Source organism: Gastrolobium bilobum, unplaced genomic scaffold (assembly GCF_033153095.1).
Source record: "Gastrolobium bilobum isolate Gb01-03AN ecotype WA unplaced genomic scaffold, APGP_CSIRO_Gbil_v1 utg72019, whole genome shotgun sequence".
Lineage (NCBI taxonomy): Eukaryota > Viridiplantae > Streptophyta > Magnoliopsida > Fabales > Fabaceae > Gastrolobium > Gastrolobium bilobum.
In genome coordinates this window covers 12,409-32,970 of record NW_026899038.1, presented here as the reverse complement: position 1 = coordinate 32,970, position 20,562 = coordinate 12,409, and the positions used below count along the sequence as shown (strand labels likewise).

General features: G+C 35.3%; 3 protein-coding genes across 5 annotated transcripts; all 3 read right to left on the bottom strand.

Annotated features, from left to right (window-relative positions):
- Nucleotides 1-393: 393 nt before the first annotated feature.
- Nucleotides 394-3,086, bottom strand: LOC133286470 (serine carboxypeptidase-like 45). Its single transcript, XM_061483889.1, has 10 exons — nucleotides 2,870-3,086; nucleotides 2,642-2,743; nucleotides 2,460-2,555; nucleotides 2,018-2,110; nucleotides 1,828-1,907; nucleotides 1,440-1,727; nucleotides 1,190-1,314; nucleotides 918-1,010; nucleotides 679-796; nucleotides 394-549 (listed from the first exon to the last, which is right to left on the bottom strand). Exons 1-10 carry the CDS (start codon nucleotides 3,084-3,086, stop codon nucleotides 400-402), a joined length of 1,362 nt encoding a protein of 453 aa, XP_061339873.1. The 3' UTR covers nucleotides 394-399.
- Nucleotides 3,087-6,179: 3,093 nt separating this feature from the next.
- On the bottom strand, nucleotides 6,180-15,447 carry LOC133286469 (coiled-coil domain-containing protein SCD2-like). Of its 3 annotated transcripts, none has more exons than XM_061483886.1 (17): nucleotides 14,867-15,447; nucleotides 14,414-14,589; nucleotides 13,549-13,630; nucleotides 13,355-13,396; nucleotides 13,209-13,271; nucleotides 12,169-12,218; nucleotides 12,050-12,077; nucleotides 11,558-11,632; nucleotides 11,336-11,446; nucleotides 11,194-11,254; nucleotides 10,889-11,005; nucleotides 10,681-10,799; nucleotides 10,085-10,154; nucleotides 9,651-9,692; nucleotides 8,933-8,973; nucleotides 8,371-8,497; nucleotides 6,180-6,553 (listed from the first exon to the last, which is right to left on the bottom strand). In XM_061483886.1, the coding sequence occupies exons 1-17, from the start codon at nucleotides 15,251-15,253 to the stop codon at nucleotides 6,414-6,416; spliced, it is 1,731 nt and encodes a 576-aa protein (XP_061339870.1). In that variant the 5' UTR covers nucleotides 15,254-15,447; the 3' UTR covers nucleotides 6,180-6,413. The 3 variants fall into 3 exon arrangements, with proteins under 3 accessions (XP_061339870.1, XP_061339872.1, XP_061339871.1); XM_061483888.1 differs by having other exon boundaries at nucleotides 10,889-10,993; XM_061483887.1 differs by having other exon boundaries at nucleotides 14,417-14,589.
- A 3,206-nt stretch (nucleotides 15,448-18,653) lies between these two features.
- LOC133286466 (acyl carrier protein 1, chloroplastic-like) lies at nucleotides 18,654-20,530 on the bottom strand. The gene is made up of 4 exons (XM_061483882.1): nucleotides 20,311-20,530; nucleotides 19,487-19,585; nucleotides 19,243-19,365; nucleotides 18,654-19,064 (listed from the first exon to the last, which is right to left on the bottom strand). Exons 1-4 carry the CDS (start codon nucleotides 20,377-20,379, stop codon nucleotides 18,933-18,935), a joined length of 423 nt encoding a protein of 140 aa, XP_061339866.1. The 5' UTR covers nucleotides 20,380-20,530; the 3' UTR covers nucleotides 18,654-18,932.
- Between the last annotated feature and the right edge of the window lie 32 nt (nucleotides 20,531-20,562).

Sequence of the window (20,562 nt, the reverse complement as noted above, 5' to 3'; positions counted from 1 at the left end):
TAAAATCTAATTTTTCGGATGTGGGTGAGAGTTATATTCCTATTGATCATAGTAAGAGAAAAATGCTGATGAACTCTGCATCCATACAGCATAACCATTATCCATATAATAATTTGGTTTGAGTATGTGATTGCTGTTTCTGGGTGACATAATATATACAGAGTCTCTTGAACACAAGGATCCATTACATTTGGCAGCTCAAAGAACAAGTAAGCAAGCACACAAAACACTCACGTACAAAGGTTGAACCCGCCACCCCCAAAAAAAAAATAAAAAAACGTTTTCCAACTTTTCTTTTGACATTCTGCACACTTAATGCATTCCTTTACTAATGATATGGTATTAAAGGATAATGCTTACTTACATTCTCAACTAAATCAGATAACACAAAACGGTGTGTCAGAAAATTTCAGGTAAAGGCCTGTCTTCCAAGAATGACTTGAATAGCACAAATGATCTTTCAGGCTGCGAGAAAGGAGCTTCATGGGAGGCACCTCTAACAGTGGCAAATGAGAGGATATTGCCATAAACTTGAGTCCACCCACCAACCTATGTTTCATTAGCTGGGATTAGTTTATGATGTATATGCAATTTGGGTTATGTTAAAGCCAAGATGAGAGGATTATTCATCCTTAAGGAAAGTCTAGTCACTAGAAAGATGTTAATTAGTATATGTACCTGTTGGCCTTCAAACCACACTCTGTAAGGGACTGTTGTATTCAGTCCTAATTTTCTTGCCAACTTTTGAACTAAGGTGCGGCTTCCAGTCAGTGGAATTACTGAATCTTGATCTCCACTGTAGCAAGAACAGTACACATGATTTGTTAATTAGCACTAAAAAATATATGTATGAGCCCTCAAGTTCAAGCAACCAAATAAATCATAAAGGAGAATAAAGAGTTTTTGGTTCTAGTTACCTATAAATTAAGACCCGAACTCCAGCTTTTATTAGTGATCCAACAATAGGTAGTGTAGGCAATTCCAGGTTGAGCATATCATAGTCCAGGATGCTGTTAATAACACAACACAGGTCAGTGATTACAGGGTTTGGTTAAATTAAAATCAACATAAACAAACTAAGCTGGTTCTGATTACTAATCTTTCAATTTTTTGAAGATCAATTAAGCAAAGCAATTATAGGCTAGCCAAGCAATTTGATAGGCATTTAAGTGTAACAAGAAGGACTCACTTGCTGCATACATCCCACTTGCGAACTCCAACAAGCTTGGCATGAAGTGCCTCTTGTACATCTCTCCGGTTTAAGTAGTTTGTAACCTTGTCATCTACACACACATCTATCATCTCATTTGCTTGCTGCAAATATAAGGCAAAAGTTTTAATGAACAAGCCAAACTTGAAAACACAAGTTAGGAGAAGTAAAATTGTAAATAAAGTGATGGAAAAGCACGAGAAGGGAAAGTTCACGAGAGAAGACTCACTTGTGTTTGAGGACAAATAACCTTGGATTGTGATAGCACTGAGGAAATGCAAACATCAAGGGTGACATCATATTTGTCCACAAATTTACTGGTTTCTTTGGTCACTATGCCCATAACCGTTGAACAAAGAGGCGAAACTGAGTCTCTATAATATTCACTGACATACCGAGAATAATTACACACTGTGGTGAACATGTTGTACGTTGAATCTGATATTAGTCCATGAGACCAGAAGAACTCAGCCCTTGAATTGAAGTCAGTGGCGTATTCTAGAACTGGATTACCCATCTACAATTCAATATAATATAGACCATTCCATTTTTGCATCAGCAAATAGCATTTTGTGAGAAACAAAACTTACTGAATAGTGAATGTTAATATAACTTACGGCTATTCCTTTCAGATTGAATATCTTGTTCTTTGTGTTCATTTCAATCATGAGCTTTGCAAGTTGAGGAACGTAATGACCTGACATATATATTTTTCATAAAGAAAAAAATGTGGTAAGAACAAATAATAGTACTGATTGTTATAACCTGCTTTTGAAATGGAAATATTCAAAGGTGACACGTAGTTACCTGCATAACTTTCCCCTGTAAGAAACAAATCTCTGTTCCTGTATTGGGGAAACTTATAGAACCAGCGTTGCAGGAATACAAGATTGTCCCTGGCTTAAGAAATCAAAAGCAATGCTTCAGATGACAAAATATGTAAACAATGACTATTTGAGAGTACTCAAGGACAATGTGATCATACCAAAATCAAAAGTATATCATTCAAATGCTTGCGTAGAGAAAAAGAGATGAAGAATAATCATGTAAAATGCAATACAAAAGTTGTGTGGCATTTACCATTAATTACTGTTTTGTCTCAACTTTTTAAAAGCCTAAGCAGTATACATATGATACGTGCCTTTTCCCACAGAAGATAGGATTTAAAGAAGCTTTACTAAAGAGAAATTTTTTGTTGTCCCAAAAGATTCAAAAAGGTTCTAAAGTAATCCATATTAATTGAAGATACCTGTTGCCTCATCATTCACTGTCATATAGGAGGAGCTACCTTTAGCATAAGAGAACCCCACTCCAATTGGTGTCTCCAAATACAGCATGTTTGCCTCTGCAACACAAAAGTAACTCAATCAGTAGAAGAATGAATGAAGGCCATTCTGGCATATGATAGAATGGAATGTAGCAATAGAGTACCTCTATTCCAACTATACTCATTTTTAATCAGAAATTCCCCATTTGGTCTGAAGGGTCCATTTTCAGAGAATGCACCCACTCCCAGAGAAGAACAACCAGGTCCTGAATATAAACAAAAAATTAGCTTAATACTTCTATTCTTATTCAATCAAAAGTCTTGAAAAATTTTAGTTTCAAAATTTTGAAGCATTACTTAAACATAGTTGAAGCAAGTGAGAGATTGCAGACCTCCATTGAGCCAGAGAACAAGAGGCTTTGAAGCTGGATCAGTTTCTGATTCAACAAAATAGTAAAAGAGAGACTTGTGTTCCTTGTCATCAACAGTGACATATCCTGAGAACTGTTGAAAGCCTATGAAGGGTTGCCCAGGAAGAGCAGCAATGCTATCTGCATTAGAAGAGAGACAGAAAACTTCCAAGGAAAAACTAAGATGAAGCAAAACCATCCATGTTGGCCAGTTCATGGTTTCACAAATGGAGAGAAGAGGACTAAGGCAAAGTTGGAACAAAGAGAAAGAGTTATAGATGTTGTATTTGAAGTGTTGTTTGTTACCTTGTTTTGTACAGCATGGGGTTAAGTGTGGGGCCACTAAGGTGGTTGGAATTTATCTATTCCATTCTAATTATCATTACAATTTTAGCTTTTTGATTGCAGGCCTGTGAAAATGGTGTTGAAAGAGATGTGACAGAGTAATGACCACAGTGTGCTTGGTTTGTCTATACCCTCTAGCATAAAGAAGTTGGAATGCTTGAAGCTGAGTCAGCGTGTGAGTTTGCTGCTATGAAAAGGAAATTAGCTATTGATAAAATATTCCTTCACAAAAATTATAGTGTTTAGATCTTCTATGCATTTTGTTCTTTTTCTCTATTTATGCTTAACAATAAAGACCTTGTATCCTTTTAGCACTTGAGAAAAAAAAAAAAAAAAAACTTGTATTCTTTTGACTACATCAACAGGCATGTGTCTCTCTTCCATGGATAATGGCTTTAAGGGGCTACTTTTCACTCCTAAGAAAATGTGTAATTTTCAGGATTTTTTTTTTTAAAATAAAAATAAAAAATAGCATCTTGGGGAGATGCTGCAGATTTGCAAGGTGTAAAACAGATCCACAGTTCCTTTTTGGTTTTCCAAAAATAAAATAAAATATAGTTTGATTGATTAGTTTTTCTAGATCAGCAAGTACAAGCAAGATTTGCACATCGACAAAATAAGTGGTTACAGAAAGGAGATTCCAAGGAAAATAGAGCCATCCTAAAATTCTCTGCAATGACCATTGAGTTTTAAATACATTTATGGCTTGTCATAGAAGCTAGAAAATCTAAAGTGCACTCAAATGTATCATTAACCATTAAAAAAATACTCAATAAAAGAACTTGAGTGATGATTGTATATACTTTCCCTTTTTATTTTAGAAGTAAAATATTTATACTACCACTTTTTTTTATTATCAATTTACTACCATTCTAATTACCGTTGAATTAAACTTTTTAGCTGACATAGTTATAATTTTAAACTTTTCTTTTCTCTCTCTTCGTAAACTTTTCAGAAATTGTTCCTTGAAAAGTTTGATCCAACATTAATTAAAGCAGAAATAAATTGATAATAGAAAAAAATGATAGTATAAACATCCTAACTCTTTATTTTATTTCGGGCCCATAATAAGTATGTTGTTGAATAGACCCAAAAACCTAAACATTTTTAAGTGAAGGTAGAAACCAAATAAACTTATAGTCCTATAAAGTCTACTATTTTTCCTGATGGTGGTTAAAGACTTATCTTTATGTACTTATGTGGGAATGAACTTGTTCCCTTTGACCAGTTGTGAAAAGGCATTTCGTATAATCACAAGGTAACACACCTTGATTCTTTTTTTCAAAACCTTTTTGTCCTACTGATACAAAAGCAAATCCACACCCTCCACCTCCATCCATCAACTCCATATTTCTTTTTTGAATACAAACTCACATGCCAGCCTCCACGGAGCCACATGTTCCCCATCGTGGCTTCAAAACTTTCCATGCTAGCTTCTTGTGGGCCCTTCCTATATTCACCATTTCAACTACTCAAGATGTGTTATATATTCATGGCTAGCGCAATTTATGGATGATTATGGTTTGGTAAACATTTCGAGTGTAATTACTGCAAAGCCTTGTCAATTGATCACTCTAGCTGCATAGGTAGATAGGTTTTTATTTTATTTCTCTTAAGACAAGGGAGACAAAAGATGCAAGATAATGAATGTAAAAAAGAAGAAGAACAAACTATGAAATGACAAATTTGATCGAGATTTACATGGTGGGTTCTGTGCTCCTGTTATATATGCAGCAGCTTAAAGAACTGGTAAAGGAGAAGAAAATGGTCCCTACCTTACAGCTTTTACAAAAGATTTCAGATTGTTCATCATTACCAGCACTAGTGGTACTGGTTTTTTTTGGTTTTCATACCATAATTGTCAAAATATTCTATTGACTCTCTCATAAGCGAGTTCTACACCCACCCCAACTCCAAAACAAAAAGGGAAAAGAAGAGTAGGTGCTTATAATGCTTAGGAAAATTAATGTCACAAGGATATATGAGTGAATATTATAACAATGTAGAAGTTGTTAGGATGACTTTTGGGCATCAGAGTTGGAAAATGTGTGGAAGAGTGCGAGTGAAGCCTATACTCTGCTTTTGAATCCTTGCAAGTAGAGCAAAGGCGCACCTTTTCGCTGAGTAATATATATATATATATTTTTAACGTTCTTTTCCCTCAAAACTTGTGTCCTTTGCAGGATAGTCATAAAAAACACAAGTGGAGAAAAAGCTCATATACTTTTACTATTAAATTACGCAGGCTTTTTATTTTTATTTTTTTTTCAATGATGCTATGTGCCACCGAGACACCCACTATTGGCATCCACCAAGCTGAACAGGAACCCCGCGTGAGTAGAGCAGCATCTGAGCTATATTCTCAGAATCCTTAATATATGTAAACAACTATAGAGTATCCTGTTTTCTGCAAGCAAAAGCACGCTCCTCATAAATAATCTTCCGCTAAAGCATGGGCCTGAATGGGTTATGTTATAAACTAGTGCTGTTACTATTATTGCTATTATTAGTGGATGGGAGAGGAAAATGATTTTTTTTCTTCTTTTGGTTAAATTAGAGGAATCTGATATATTGTGCAATTCAATACTGGGGTAAATTTGGACAAGATATATTGTTACCTCCAAGATGTGGAGTCCTCTGACTGTTTCGCTAGTTGCTAGAGATGTTTGATCCGGGATACACCACCAGGACGTTAGGCCTTATTGAACTCCAATGCAGGAATGGGGACAATTATGTGCTTTATGCTGCGTGATACTTAAAAGCATGATCTTGCATCTTAAACAATTCAAATTGAATCGTAGAGCTTTATATTCTATTTTTCAAAGGAAGCAAGCTTTTCAAGTTTTCTATCAAGATAAGACGAACAACACAAGAAAAAAAATATTCAACTAAAAAAAGGCTGTTATTTTCCGCATTTCCAATTGATAACAAACAAACAAGCTCGGATTCTTAGATTACAAAATTTCATTAAAAGAATGAGGAAAAATTCAGTCTTACCTTGGTTACTAATTATTACAACCCACTGTGTCTCTTGCAACATAAATATTCTTTCTTTCTACTAGACCCAAATACAATGTAGAAAGCTTGGTGTATAGAAATAAAAACTTGTGTAGAAAATGAAACAAAAATATACATGTAGGACAAAGAATCAATCAACATATTAAGGGCTCGTAGTGTACTATCACGATGAGGCATCAGAGTCAGTGGCAGGCTTATGATTAGCAACTGCTGACCCTGGAGGCTGATCAACTCCCTTCCGAGATGCTTCCCAAAGTTGTTGTTCTATACCCAGCTTCCTCAACTCCAACAAACCTCGCTCAACTAGAAGGAAGCAGAAGGAGCTTAAGAGTTAAGAGTTCACATGCTAAACGTTAAAGTACATCAAAAGCAATAAAAAATTAAAACATTTAAGTACATAACAAAACCCTTTTCTCTTCAAATTTTCCTATGTGTCTACCTAACATTACAGACTACACTCCAATATCACAGATGACACGTTATTTATCCTTTTTCTAAATTTCAGCAGATTGGTAGTGTTGCAGATTCAGTTAAGAAAAAACGAAACAAGCACAGAAAATTTTGTAGGAGAAACCTGTCTTACGCTGCTCACAGACCAAATCAGACATAAAAGAGGACAACTGTCTCTGCTGGATGAATGTTACAAATAGTCCACAATTTGACAGCACGTACAAGCAGTTGGGACTTTTTTGTTTTATTGTTTTGTATGTGTGAGCAGCATCACTCATTGTCTCATTCCCATGATTCTCAAGAAATCCAAGACAACATGGGAATCAAAATGATACCTAATTGATTTTAACTAATGAAATTCAGATAGTACCAGTGTCATTTTCTGTTGGTAGCTATATCCCAACACTCAGTATATTCATGTTACATACAACAACAAAGCTATTTGTCACGAACGGAATTCGCGAAATATAGAACGAATGAGTGACACTGTAAAGCTACCGTACAAGCCACGTCATATCATACAATCTCAAATACTTCGGTGTTACCCAATATTCCCCTCAATACCATAAAAGGTGTGTGTAATTACACTACAACCGTCATATATATATATATATATATATATAGACCCAGACACAACCAAAGATCATCATTTGAATACCTTAATAAGTACTTAAAGTTTATTTTTCTTTTCGGTAAAAGAGGAGGGCCATTAGCCCAAAGCAAACAATAGAACTATAAAAGAATCTCGCGATTCCCTAGTAAGTACTTAAAGTTTAGAACAAGCCTAAAAATGAGGTTGTTTGGGAGTTACTTTTGCATGAGCGGAAGCATCAAATTTTACTCATTCCTTATGAACTGGGATAAAACAGCAAATATTTTGGAAGTTTAACAACAAAAATTTAAAAGTGTACGCCTGACCTAGACTACCAGATTTGTCAAGCGTACCTAGTTTTCATAATCTAAAAGATTTATATACAAAAATTATATGGAATATACTCAAATTATTAATTTTAGATCAAGGCTAACAAGATTAATATCATATGTATCATAAATATAAACCACAATCAAAGCCCCAAAACCCAAAAAAATAAAATAAAAATAAAAATAAAATAGCCGATCCAAGATATAAAGCTTTGTTTTTAGCCTGTATGTAGGTTGACACTTGTTTAAATAAAAAAGCCAAATTACAAAATTTTCATCAATTGGATCATGCAGATCTGGGTCAGATCTGCCGTGACCAGGCTGAAAAACAAAGCTTTGTGTGTATTGCTGAATTGCACAATTTGTCCAGAATGGATAGAATAGATTTGTTTCCATCAATTCTGTTACAATTTAGGATCATTTCTGATTCCCTCCTTGATTCATATTGCTAATATTGAGAATCATATGATTTTAATAATCCCGAAGCTTACCCTTACTTACCAGTTTGAGAACCTAAGATCAAAGATTTTTCAATTGACCTATTATCCAGAACAAACAGGTATACTAATCTTGGGAGGTGTTATAATCCAAGGCGGAAGCTTCCATTGGCAAAATTTTGCCAATCAGCACAAAATTAAAAAACCAGGTATACTAATCCCTCTACAGTTTCAAGACTGATTACTTACAACTTGATGACATATTTACTCTCCTCAGAACCACAAAAGAAGATAAGAATGACAAGAGCTTACCATCGACAGCATCATGTGAAGTTGGTGACTGCCTACTGCGGACAATCCAAAACTGAAGCTGCTCTTCTGCAATATCTTCATCCACACCATGAAATAAAGCTCTTCTCCAGAAATAGGTTAACCACGCCTTCAAATATTTAGAGTTTTATAAATTAAGCATATTAAATTATGCGTGCATACTATATTGAAAATAGCTATACTTTAAATCCAACTCCGACATAAACAGATCATCCGAAAGGCATGGCTATGTAGGAGCCTCAATTTCAAGATTTCATCTAAAAGATTGTGATTGAGTAAAAATGCAACAAAACAATTAAACGAATCTCCTAATAAATAAATCTGACTTGAACAGAAGGAAATTCAGCAAAGAACACAAATCTCTATCAAGATAACTGATTGCTGATTTTGACAAGATTTTAGGCATATACCATAAACGAGAAAATACTAGTAGAAATGAACATGCTAAATCATCATTAGAAGGACGGGTATTGCAATTTCATAGAACATAGGCCAAGAAAATAGAGTGCCAAATTTCAGAACCTTCAAAGAACAAGCAACTAACCTCTTTGAAAAGGACATCTTCCGCTTCCTCTTCACTTAATTCTGGAGGAAACAAAGAACAGTAATCAGGTCATCTGCCAGACACATTTCCATTAACAAATGAAGAATGGCTAACTGCAGCCACATAATTGGCCTTATACTTATAATCAATAGGATTTATACACTTCAATCAAAGGTCATGAATGTCAGTTGTCACATATAGTATTGCCAAGTAAGCTTTTTCACGTATTTCGAGCTATGCACCAAAATGTCTTATTCCTTTACGTTTGTAGAAGGCAAGGGTGATTTTGTATTTCTCACAGATAGTGATGAGGGTAACAAACGACTAGGTACCATGCATTTTACGTTATAGATGTGCCATCATCCTCCTAAACAGATCACATGCGTATCCAATCAAACCATGCATAAAACTCAGGTATATTGGCCAAAGTCAATCTGAACTTCCCCTCTCCAAAAGAAGAAAAATATAGAGAAATGATAGAAAAAATATTAAAGCATCATATTAACAGGAGAGGACAAGCAGAGAAATCCTATAAGGCAAATGTACAGCCTAGACTCTTATTCCGTAGGGGTTTGTATCTTCACAAACTTAACATCACTGAAGCAAATCAAATTAAGCACCAAAGTAATAGCTGAAAACTTATTTCTTACCAAAACTTAAAATAGATAAAGCACATCAAATTAAACACTAAAACAAAAGCTGACAACTTAATTCTTACCAAATGTTTCTAAATATTTGGCATCACCAGGCGATTTGGAATCTGTAAATAAATGAATAAAAATGTGAACATTATAATTCAAATCATCTACTAAACTGTCTGCTTTGGAAGAGTACCAGATTGATAAAAGTTTTGAGAACATTAATCAAAAATGTGCAGATGAATCAAAACTAACTTAAACAGAACTCTCATACCAAAAGGGCATCCAAATATGACAAATCATAAAACTAAGATACTGCCTGAATTAACCAAAAACTGAATCAGAAGGGGAAAGGAAACAACTCTATTTATATGGTAAGAACTGAAATAACTGCAGATAGAATATAGACATATGTCACACATCAAATGGAAGAATCAAGAATAACCAAATTGTTTAACAAGGAGAAGTAGAAAACTAAGATTATAAAAGGACACCAGATAATAAATTAACATACCTAAAATGGACTGCCGAACCAAATTTGGACGTCTGTGTTTGGCTAATGCAAGCGCAACAGCATCCTCAACCTATAAAATAAGAATTTTATCAAAATATTGATAGGAACTAAAATTTACTATAGAACATTGTCTGTGGAGGAGACTAGCTCCTTAACATCAGAGGTAGCCCTCTGTACAGAGCACAAACAACAACACATAAATAAGGAAAAGTTGCAGAAAACAATAAAGAGATGACTGTCGCTCTAGCTCCCAACCCCTTTCCTATTACTCTCTGTTCTTCCCCATTTTCTCCAATTCCTCTCTTGCACCTCCTTTCATACACACACACCCCATCACTCTTATTCAGCCCACTATTTTTCAGCCCATTTTCTTTTTTCTAGCATAAACATATGCTATGGGTCTATCAAATACATTTTTAAATTCAATACGAAAGGAAAAGAATGAACAGAATATGGAACAACTGGAAAGATAGAAAAGAAGTCAAATTTCAACCAAACTCATACATATAATAGCTTGAATCTAAAATGTCAAAGCGTAGAACATGATAAAGAACTCAACAAACAAAGCATTAACTTCAATAACATTCATGGAGAACCTTTAAAGAAGCAAGTTCCCTCAAACCCATCTCAACTGAAAGCATACTCTCAATGTTTCCTTCCCCAGTGAGATCATTCAAATCTCGAACAAGTTTGCTTCTATCTGGACCATCAGCACCTGGTCCATGCTCTTGAATTAGATGTTACTGCAAATAATTTAAGAGATAAATAATTCAAACTAAATTTCGAGTATCAACTCACACTCACTTTTGTTCCAAGATTCCTCCTTAGCCTTTTGTCCAGCAGAAATGACAACCTCGAAAGGAAGAGGAGCTAGAGAAGACCAATGTTCATACTTGGATTGTGCTATATCTGCACATATGCCTAAAAAGAATGGAAGTAAAATGCCACAAGAATTATAAGCACTCATGAATCATGTCAATAGAAGAGTGGACTTTTGAAATACATACTTCTCAAATTTTTGCAGGTCATACAAAGGGGGGAAAAGATTAATTAAAGATTGGAAAATTTTCTTTTCTGCAGAAAGTCGAGAGCAGTAGCGACTTTATTACCATGTTTTACAGCAAGACCCCAGTAGCGGGCAAGCCAACATCTCTTCAGGACAACTTCCTCCTAAAAGACAGATAAAAAGATGAGTTGAGACAGATGGAAAATAGATACCTGTTAATTCTCATTTTAATAGAAAACACAAACCATTTCTTCTTGGGTCAAAATCATTCTCTGTGTCATCGTCCGAAGGGCCTTTGCTTCAGCTTCAGCTTCTTGCTGTTGTTCCACAGCTGCTGCAGCATCATCTTTTAGGTTCTGACAAATACAAAGAATATAGCTATAACTTATACCAGAGAATAATTGAACAGACCAGGTATATGGTACAATTATAAAATGAAAAAAAATGCATGCTTTCTTCAGAATTACCTGAATTTCCACACGAAGGGCTGTGATATCCTCATCTCTCCCATCTTGTGTTTGTTTTGCAGCCTTGAGAGCAGCCTGTGACAAAAACATTGAGTATTCCACGGACACTTTTTGAAAGAACCAGCATTGATGAGCTTTGTTGCTCAAAACCCACAATTCAAGAAGAAAACTGTAACTGGAAACAGAGCTTTAGGTAAAAAATAAAAAAAAAATAAAAAAAATCAAGTTATGATTATAGAACCAGCTCCGTGGCTGCCTCTGATTCACGCCCATTTACACAAATATGCACATATTTACACAAATATGCACATATTTACACAAATATGCCCATTTACATATGCATTCTTCTCAAGAATACAGTAAACATTTTTTAGATTAAAACTTACAAGAGCTATTATAGTGAATTATCAAGCAAGGATGATCAACTTCAAACTTCCAACCATCATTAATTTCATATTTCTACCACATCTAATATACATCCTTCCAGCATACCTCTCTTTGACGCAAAGCAGCTTCTTTCCTGCAAAGATACAACACAAAAACCATAACCTAAAAACTAAAGAAAATAAATAGTTCCAGCCAGCATATAAAGGAATTTAAAGCTAGTTTACCTGCTCAGCAGTTTAGCTTCCAGGGATACACCTTCACCAAGAGAAGCAACCTGTCAAAATCAAAATGAACAAGGATACAAATATCAGCAAACTCAGCATATGGAATGACAGCTATAGGTACAAAGTAACTTGTTGTTAGGTCCTCGAGTGAGGCTAATGAAAGATTGTGAAAAGAATGGGAGTGAATTGAAAATGGAGAGACAGAGGGTAATGCGAAAAAAGAATACTATTTTATAATTACAATAACAGAGGTATTACATATAGATGGCAAAACGGGTCCAACCTGTTGGGTTGGCCCGTCTAACCTGCCACATATGGGGGATTGGGCTAGGACTCCCAACCTGCCAATCCATTTAAGCCGCTCCACATAAGTGCAGGTCAAAACAAGATTGAACTCGCCGCAGTCAATTTTTTTTTAATAAAACATTAGTCATTGACCCTTTTATAGCTATTTGGTCTTCATTTGATACCCTTTACTTCTCTGAGCAACACAAGTTTTCTGCATTTTTTGCCAAATTCAATATATAAACGGGTTGACCTGACAACTTGACAACCCGCCAAAAAAGGGGTGGTTTGAGATTTTCAACCCACTTTTAAAAAGGGGGTAGGGTGGGTTGGCTCATTTTGGGACGGGGCGGATTGCCCGCTTTGCCACCTCTATGACACGAGGGATAATCCTCTTCACAAGGGAGTACTCCCTTCTCCATTGAGAATGTCTCAAAGATGCCTTTACAGTGTTCCCCCCTTATTAAACTACCAAACCATCTAACTGCCAAAATATCATCTGCTAACTAATTAACTAACTACATTTATTTCTCCTTTATTACAGCTTATTCTTCCTTTATTTTTCCTGGAATATACCCTGCAAATTCTATCCTGTTTATTCTCCTCCTGCCTAACACTTCTATTGTTAAGTAGTTCTTAATATGGTTAGAGACAGCTATGAATAGTAGTTATTCAAAGCATGGTATCTAAACTATGGTATTAAAACTACTTTGGTTAGGTTTCAAAGTTCAGTTAATATCTAGCAAAAAAATCACCTGTTTCTCAAGTTCCCTAGATCTGGCCTCCACTTCTTGGCGTTTTTCCTCTGCTTGTCTTAGCTGTGAATATAATCAGGCATATATGTTCAACATCAAATAACATGCGCAAAAGGCCAACTTATTTTGGGTGTGAATGAGCACACCTTTTCTAATATAATCTCATTCTCTTCTTGTAGCATATCGAGCTGCAATATCAATATGAATCAGTTTCAAAACTCATCATTTAAAAATTGCAATACAAAATCTACTTAAATAAAGCTAAGAATTAGCATAGCCAATATAAGGGTCATTAAATTTAGTTTTTGGAGACAGAAACTGATGCATATAAATACTATACTTCATCACGCAGTGCAGAAGCTTCACGCTGATCTCCTGTTTCTTTTGAGTTAAGTTGCCCGATAGGGATATCTGGTGGAAACCTGAAATCAGTAACCAATGATTAAGATTCAAAGAGTGAGTAATCAATATTACCTAAATGGCCAGTAAACTAGAGTTTGTTAGCCTATCAATGCATTCCGCATACACACACAAAGATATAGATAGATATTTAACCTCAATAAATAAATTAAGGATTGAGCTCATTCATACATCCAAAAGAACCAATTACACGCATGTGAAGAGGTAAAAATTGGCCAAACCAAAACTAGAACCCATGTATTCAACCTCAGTATAAAGCTCATCAGAAAATATGGGGCAGGCAGAGAAAATATTATTCATCTTAAATTTGTCCTAAATAAATAAAATAATGATGATTTTGAGGGAAACAGGCATTGAACTTGACTGATGTCTTGACACCCACTCACATGCATGTAAATCCACTTTATTATATTTATTTTCATTTAGATAATAGAGTATTTTGAAACTTCAAATAACTACCCACTTATAACAACTTCCTATCTTTTAGGGTAATTTTTGAATTGTTGAGATTATACCACCAAAATCCTACAAAAGCCATATATATTATTATAGAAACTTAGGACATTCAGTCGTTAGAGGGAGTTGGAGCCGTTAGAACAAGTCAATGAAGTAGTATTACAAAATAAAATATGTTTGAGATGTCTAGTTCTTTTAAATTTATTGATAATTCAGCTTTACAGTATTATTGGGTCACCCTGGAAGAGCTAGAAGACATAAAAACGTACTAGTCAATTGTCATAGCTGCAAAATCATAACAATTAAGGGGCTGGAGGGAAAGTGCGTACCACCTTTTCTCTCTACTCCGATTGGTAGGAGGATCAATTGGAGGTACAGCCATAGGCGTTCGGAGCATTGATTTGTTGGGTGGCACCACTTGTGTTGAGCGAACTGAAACTGCCGGTCTTCCAGCTGATGTTGAACGCACTGCATGAGTAGTATGCTCTACAAAGTTCCGACCTAACTAATAAAAATATCAAAATCTTATTAGCTCAACAAGAACTTGGAGACACCAATTGAATAAAATCCATTTTCTTGCAACAAAAGTAGCAATCCAAAACTTAGATCTCACTCAATCTCTATTGATGGCATCGAATTAATAATCATGTACCAACAGAACATTACTAAGTTAAAAAACAATCAAAGACGCATCATCTTCGGTTTTTCCACAATTGAGCAAACGAATCCATGCACATAATCACGTAAACGGAGGAATAGGGAACAATTGCGACGAGAATTACCGCAGGAGAAGGAGATCTATTAGGCCTCGCCACCGTAATCGGAGGGACGGTGGTGGCACTAGCACCGGTACTCTTGTTACTATTGACGTTGCTCGAGAAAGAAGAAAGAGCGGCTGGAGGCGGAGCGCTGAACCGGAACCCGAGATCATCGTCTTCCTCGCCGTCATCGGAGACGGTCTGAGACGCCATGACGCGAGCCAGGCGCTGCGCGGCGGCTTTGGCGGCCACGTTTTGAGTGCGCCTGATGGTGGAGAGGCCGGTGGAAGAAGGACCTAGCCTCGACTGAGGATGAGCCGGCGACATCGCCGGCGACGACGAGCCGGTGCTGCTTGAACCGCCGCTCCACTGACGTGTGTACACCGGACTCGCGTTTCTCCTTCGATCCATGAGTCTAAGCTAATGTATATAGAAGACTTGCAGAGACTCAGTTAGATTTTGTCGGAGCTAGATTTTCTCGAGAAAATCGAAGGAAAGTTGGGATTCGGAAAGTTTGTTATGTTCGAACCGTGCGCGGGTGTGTAGGACAAAACGACGCCGCTTCTTTGTGATGGGTTCGCGGGAGAGAAGAATACGTGTCTCATTTTTTACTTTTATTTTCTTGTAGCATACATATTAGATTTGATTAGAGAAGGACATTTGTTTTGGCGGCGTGAGAAACGGTGTCGTATAAGGTGAAGTCGAAACTCTGGAGCATGATTTAACTGTTCTCGGATCCGCTGATGAAAAAGTTTCCCATTTTGAATGAGAGGAGACATAGAAAGGAAACACTTCAATTTAATTCAAATTAATGATGTTGAAAGGAATTAGCCTCCAACTAGGATTGAACTTGTGAGATTTTTTATTTTTATTTTTTTTATGAATTAAATTGTATTATTCCTATAATAACTGTCTAATTCTATGCCATATAATCTTTGAAGCTTTTGGATGGTGAAAGGTCGTATGACACTCATATAGTCATTTTGTTTTATAAATAATTCACAACAAAAAAACACAACTTTTTTCAGTGCTTTGTTTTCTCCACTTTATTACTCATATTATAATATCTCCCTACTTTTCCCTTTCTAGGAGTTTCCCGAAAACAATCAATCTCTCACATTATTGTGTTTCCTTACGAGTAGAAGACAAATTCCAGATACATCATCATGATAATGTTCATGTCTCTTCGGTGAAAAACACAAGCTGTGTTTCGTTTTTAAAAGCTAAGAGCTTGTTTGTATTGGCATTTTAAGAAAGTCTTCTTTATTATTTTTTTATTTTAAAAGTACCTTTTATAAAAGTTACAGCTATTTAGATTTTAAAATAAATATTTGATTTTTAAAAAAATATTTGATTTTTAAAAAAATATTTGGCTTTTGACTTCTGTTTTTTTTAAAAGCTAAAATTTTTAGCTTCCGAAAAAAATAGGTTTTTGACTTTTTTATAACTTATGTTTTTTTTAAAAGCAGACATCCAAACATACTTTTTTCGAAGAGTGCTTTTTTTTTCTTAAAAAAAACAATTTTTAAAGAAAAAAAGTTCATCCAAACAGATTCTAAGCCAAGTGTATAATGTATCGGTTAATCTTTTCTCATTAGTTACGATAGAAGATTTTTCTCGTACATGTATCGAATTTTTTTTTTCTGTCATGTAACAAAGAAAAGATTAACCCATAATATATATTTGAAACTTGAAGAACTAAATTGCATGATTTATTAATTGATTCAAATAAATTAATTAATTTTTTTTTATATTTTCATATATAATTATTATCTGATCAAACACTTGCTATTAGGTTAAAAAAACATTATAACCTAATGCCAAGTAGATGATAAAAGAAAAAAATCAAGTACCATGACATGAACACAAGGAAAACCGATAAACACGATAATTCTTCGATCTGCCGAAAATCTCTCCAACTACGCTCTTGTAGTTATAACTCAAGATCTACTACAATACCAATCATCTGAATCAAGCTATACGTATTAATCAAGGCATAACTTTAACTTTTTGATACACCACCACCATCCAGTAGTAGACTCCAAGCACCATGATTAAAACGCAAGGTGAATGGATGGACACCCAATGCAACCAAATGATTTCTTTAAAGGGATGAAAACTAATCGACAGAACGCTTACTATTATCATAAAAGTTATAACGGTTAGTTAGGGGCTCTTTGATCCATTGAGAGTTTGTTTTTGAGGTTTTAGTATACCAATTTAGTATTTAATTTTAGTTATTTATCAATGGGGTCGTTTAGTGATGCAAGCGATACCCAGCATCGTTGAGTGTCACGACCCTCTCCTGCTTCATTAACACATTCCTTTTTCTTTTTCTTAATTGAGTGACGCCCACTTTCCTTGGGAGCAGATATGTAGTGGTCTAGGACCATTGGTCCCTCATAGAGAGAAAGGGGAGGAGAGAGGAGAGAGAGGAAGAAGGAGGAGAGAGAGAGCGACTACAGAATTTATTTTCCTCCCTTGGGGCACTCATAAAATTGTGCTAAGTGGCACAATTTCGTTAGTCCTGTTATCATAAAATTTCGAAAGGCCATAACTCTTGACTCAGGTATTCAAATAAGATGATTTTTTTTTATTTCACATAACTTTTTGAGATCTATGCAATGACACTTCATTTGACATATTTTATCTTCCATTAACATAGTTCAAATTTGCAACAATAGTTCCACATTTTTACAAATTCAAACTATGTTTGTGAGTGATAAAATATGACAAACGAGATGTCGTTGCGTAGATCTCGAAAAGTTATGAGAAATAAAAAAAATCATCTGATTTGGATACCTGAGTCAAAAGTTATGACTTTTCGAAGTTTTACGGTAACGGGACTAACGAGATTGTGCCACCTGGCACAATCTTATGAGTGCCCAAGAGGAGGCGCGTCACTCAATTGAAAAAAAAAATGTGTCAGTGATGCGGGGGGAGGGACGCGGCACTCAGTGCCGTTGGGTCCCCCTTGCATCACTGAACAATCTTCATTCATTAGTAAATACTGTAAATCAAATATCAGATTGAAAAATTAAAGGGGTAAAAACCCCAAATGAGTCAAAGAGCAGTTGGTTAGCGCCTAACTTTTTTTATTTATCCTTATCCCTACAACTCAAACATCATGAGTCAATCTGACGTCGACCTACACCAGGATTATTCTAGAGTTTAAATCTATGACATTAGCTCTGATACCATTATTAATTAGTAATTGTGATCAAATAACATAATTACATGACTATTTTTTTACATGAGATGATCCAAATCCATAGCTATTAATCATAATTTGATCCAACTCTTAGCCACATCGAACGAACCTTATGGCAAATATTGATCTCGCCAACAAAAACATCAACCACAATGTAATATTTTAATGGGCAATAGAATTTTGTCTCCTGTAGAGATATTTTGATGTGGGACCCATTATTTAAAAAAAAAAAAAAGACATGGCATATTTTTCGATGTATCCGTGGGAGACAAAATGTCTCTCTCGATTATAGGAGGGACATATTCCCCTATTTTAATATGCAAAATTTGATCAAATGATGGTAGCTCAATTGACGTCAGGGAATTGAGCAGGTGGGGATAAGAGCATGTGTTCGATCCTCCTATATCATCTTTGGGAGGGATTTAAAGCCTTTGTCCCTGAACCCGCCCTGAATTGGACTAATAGCGAAGCGATGAACCGATTGGAATATCTCTAAATATATATATATATATATATATATATATATATATATATATATATATATAGCAAAATTAGTCACCACTTCATTCCCACTCCACCACTCTATTGTAAACTTGACCAATAAAATTAGACAAATAGAATAAACTTTACTTTAGGTCTTTCCCTACAAAAGCAAATGGGATACATATCTTCCGGAAAAAAAAAACAACAACAAATAGGAACAGTAAGATAAACAATATCACAATGGAAAAAAGCTAAACTGTTTCCTAAGTAGCATTTGAAGATACAAAATCTAGGTCAAGTAACTTGGTTAAATGATTAACCTCATTCATTTTTACTTCTACTCTCACTTCAGAAATGCATGTTCAATTCCCTTGAGTTTACACTCAAGTTCACCTCTTAATCTCCACCTTTCTTTTGAACCAGTTTCTCTATTAAATCAGCTGCTTCTTGGACTGTTGTTATCGATTCAGAGTTCTCCTCCTCAACATTAATGCCAAATTCTTCCTCCAAACTCATGACTATTTCCACCTAACACAATCATATGTCCAAATCAAAGTTGATCAACTAAAACTTAACTAGCATAAACAACGCATATCTTAATATCTGAATAAAAGCATTTGTGAGTGTCCAATCTTATGCTTTGTTACTTGCTAAGAGGAACATATTAATTAAACTTAAAAATGCATGCTGACAATTTGAATCTTACTGTGTCAAGGGAATCAGCACCAAGTGCTGAAAACTTGGTTTCTGGGGTAAGCTCAGATTCAGGTGCCAGAGCAAGTTGTTTTCTAACAACCTCGCAAACTTTCTGCACTGTCTCAGGTTGTGCCTGGATCATTGCAAATTTACATGTATCAAAATTTTAACTTATATTTTGTTCCATGCAAATTTTGAGGGGGGGGGGGGGGGGGGGGGGGGGGGGGAATTACGTAGCTAAAAATCAAACTTACTGCACAAGAGATGCTGAAGCTGGAGGTTCTCAAAGAAGATAAACTCCTTCTGGTCCATCCCACAGAAACTGTCCTCAAACTTGAAATTTTGGAAGAAGCCTGCATGTTTTAAACATCCCAACAATCTTTTTACTACTTAGTTATTTCATCAAAAGTAGAGTTCAACATAATAAACTGAACGATTGTGTTACCTATGGAACATCAAAATTAAGAATTTTAAAGTGGTTTAAAAATATTGATTGATAGTGTCTATCTAAGTAATATTACTGAATCTTTTATAATGTTATGTACAAGGTTACCATATCTTATCATTTTTCAATCCACTTTCCCCTGACAAAATTGACTGTCTTTATTTATTATTTCTTAGCCATTGCCCTTCATAGTTAGAGCAATATCTTCTGCTATCAGCCCTATCCAAAAAAAGATTCAGAAAATTATTCTAAGGTGTAGCTATCATATAATCTGGAGCACACTTTACCTAAGGGTGTGCTTGCTGTTTTTCACCAATTCACCTCAACAGGATATATTTGGCAAAATTTGACAAATATACTTTAATAATGAAGCTTTCATTGAATCATTCAATGCATTCACTTATGCCAAAACACTCATTTCAGCAACATTCAATGCATTCACTTATGTCAAAACACTCATTTCAGCAAAAGTTGATATATTCTTCCAAAGGTTAGACTCTTAGTCAGTGTCACAATCTAATCATGGAGCACATTGCACCTAAAACTATTACATAATGGCATAGTCCAAACATTAAAACTTATAGTTCAGAGATAAATAAATAAGAAGAGAAATAACATGCTTCTATTTTGAACCTGGCTGGTATAGCTAGGCAGCTTTAGAGAGGATTTGAATCTAAGAGAAGTGGCTGAAATAGAGGCCATTGAAGCTCAGGTAAGAATCAGGCTAAAGGATAGAGAGTTAGAGATTATGTTTATGAGTCAAGTGTCTAATATTTTGTGATTTTGTCCAAGGCAATTGATATTACGAGTGTTAACTGGTAATAAACTAGGTAGTGCTTTGTTTGAGAGGCTAGCCATGTCCGACAAAAAGGAACAGTATTGAGT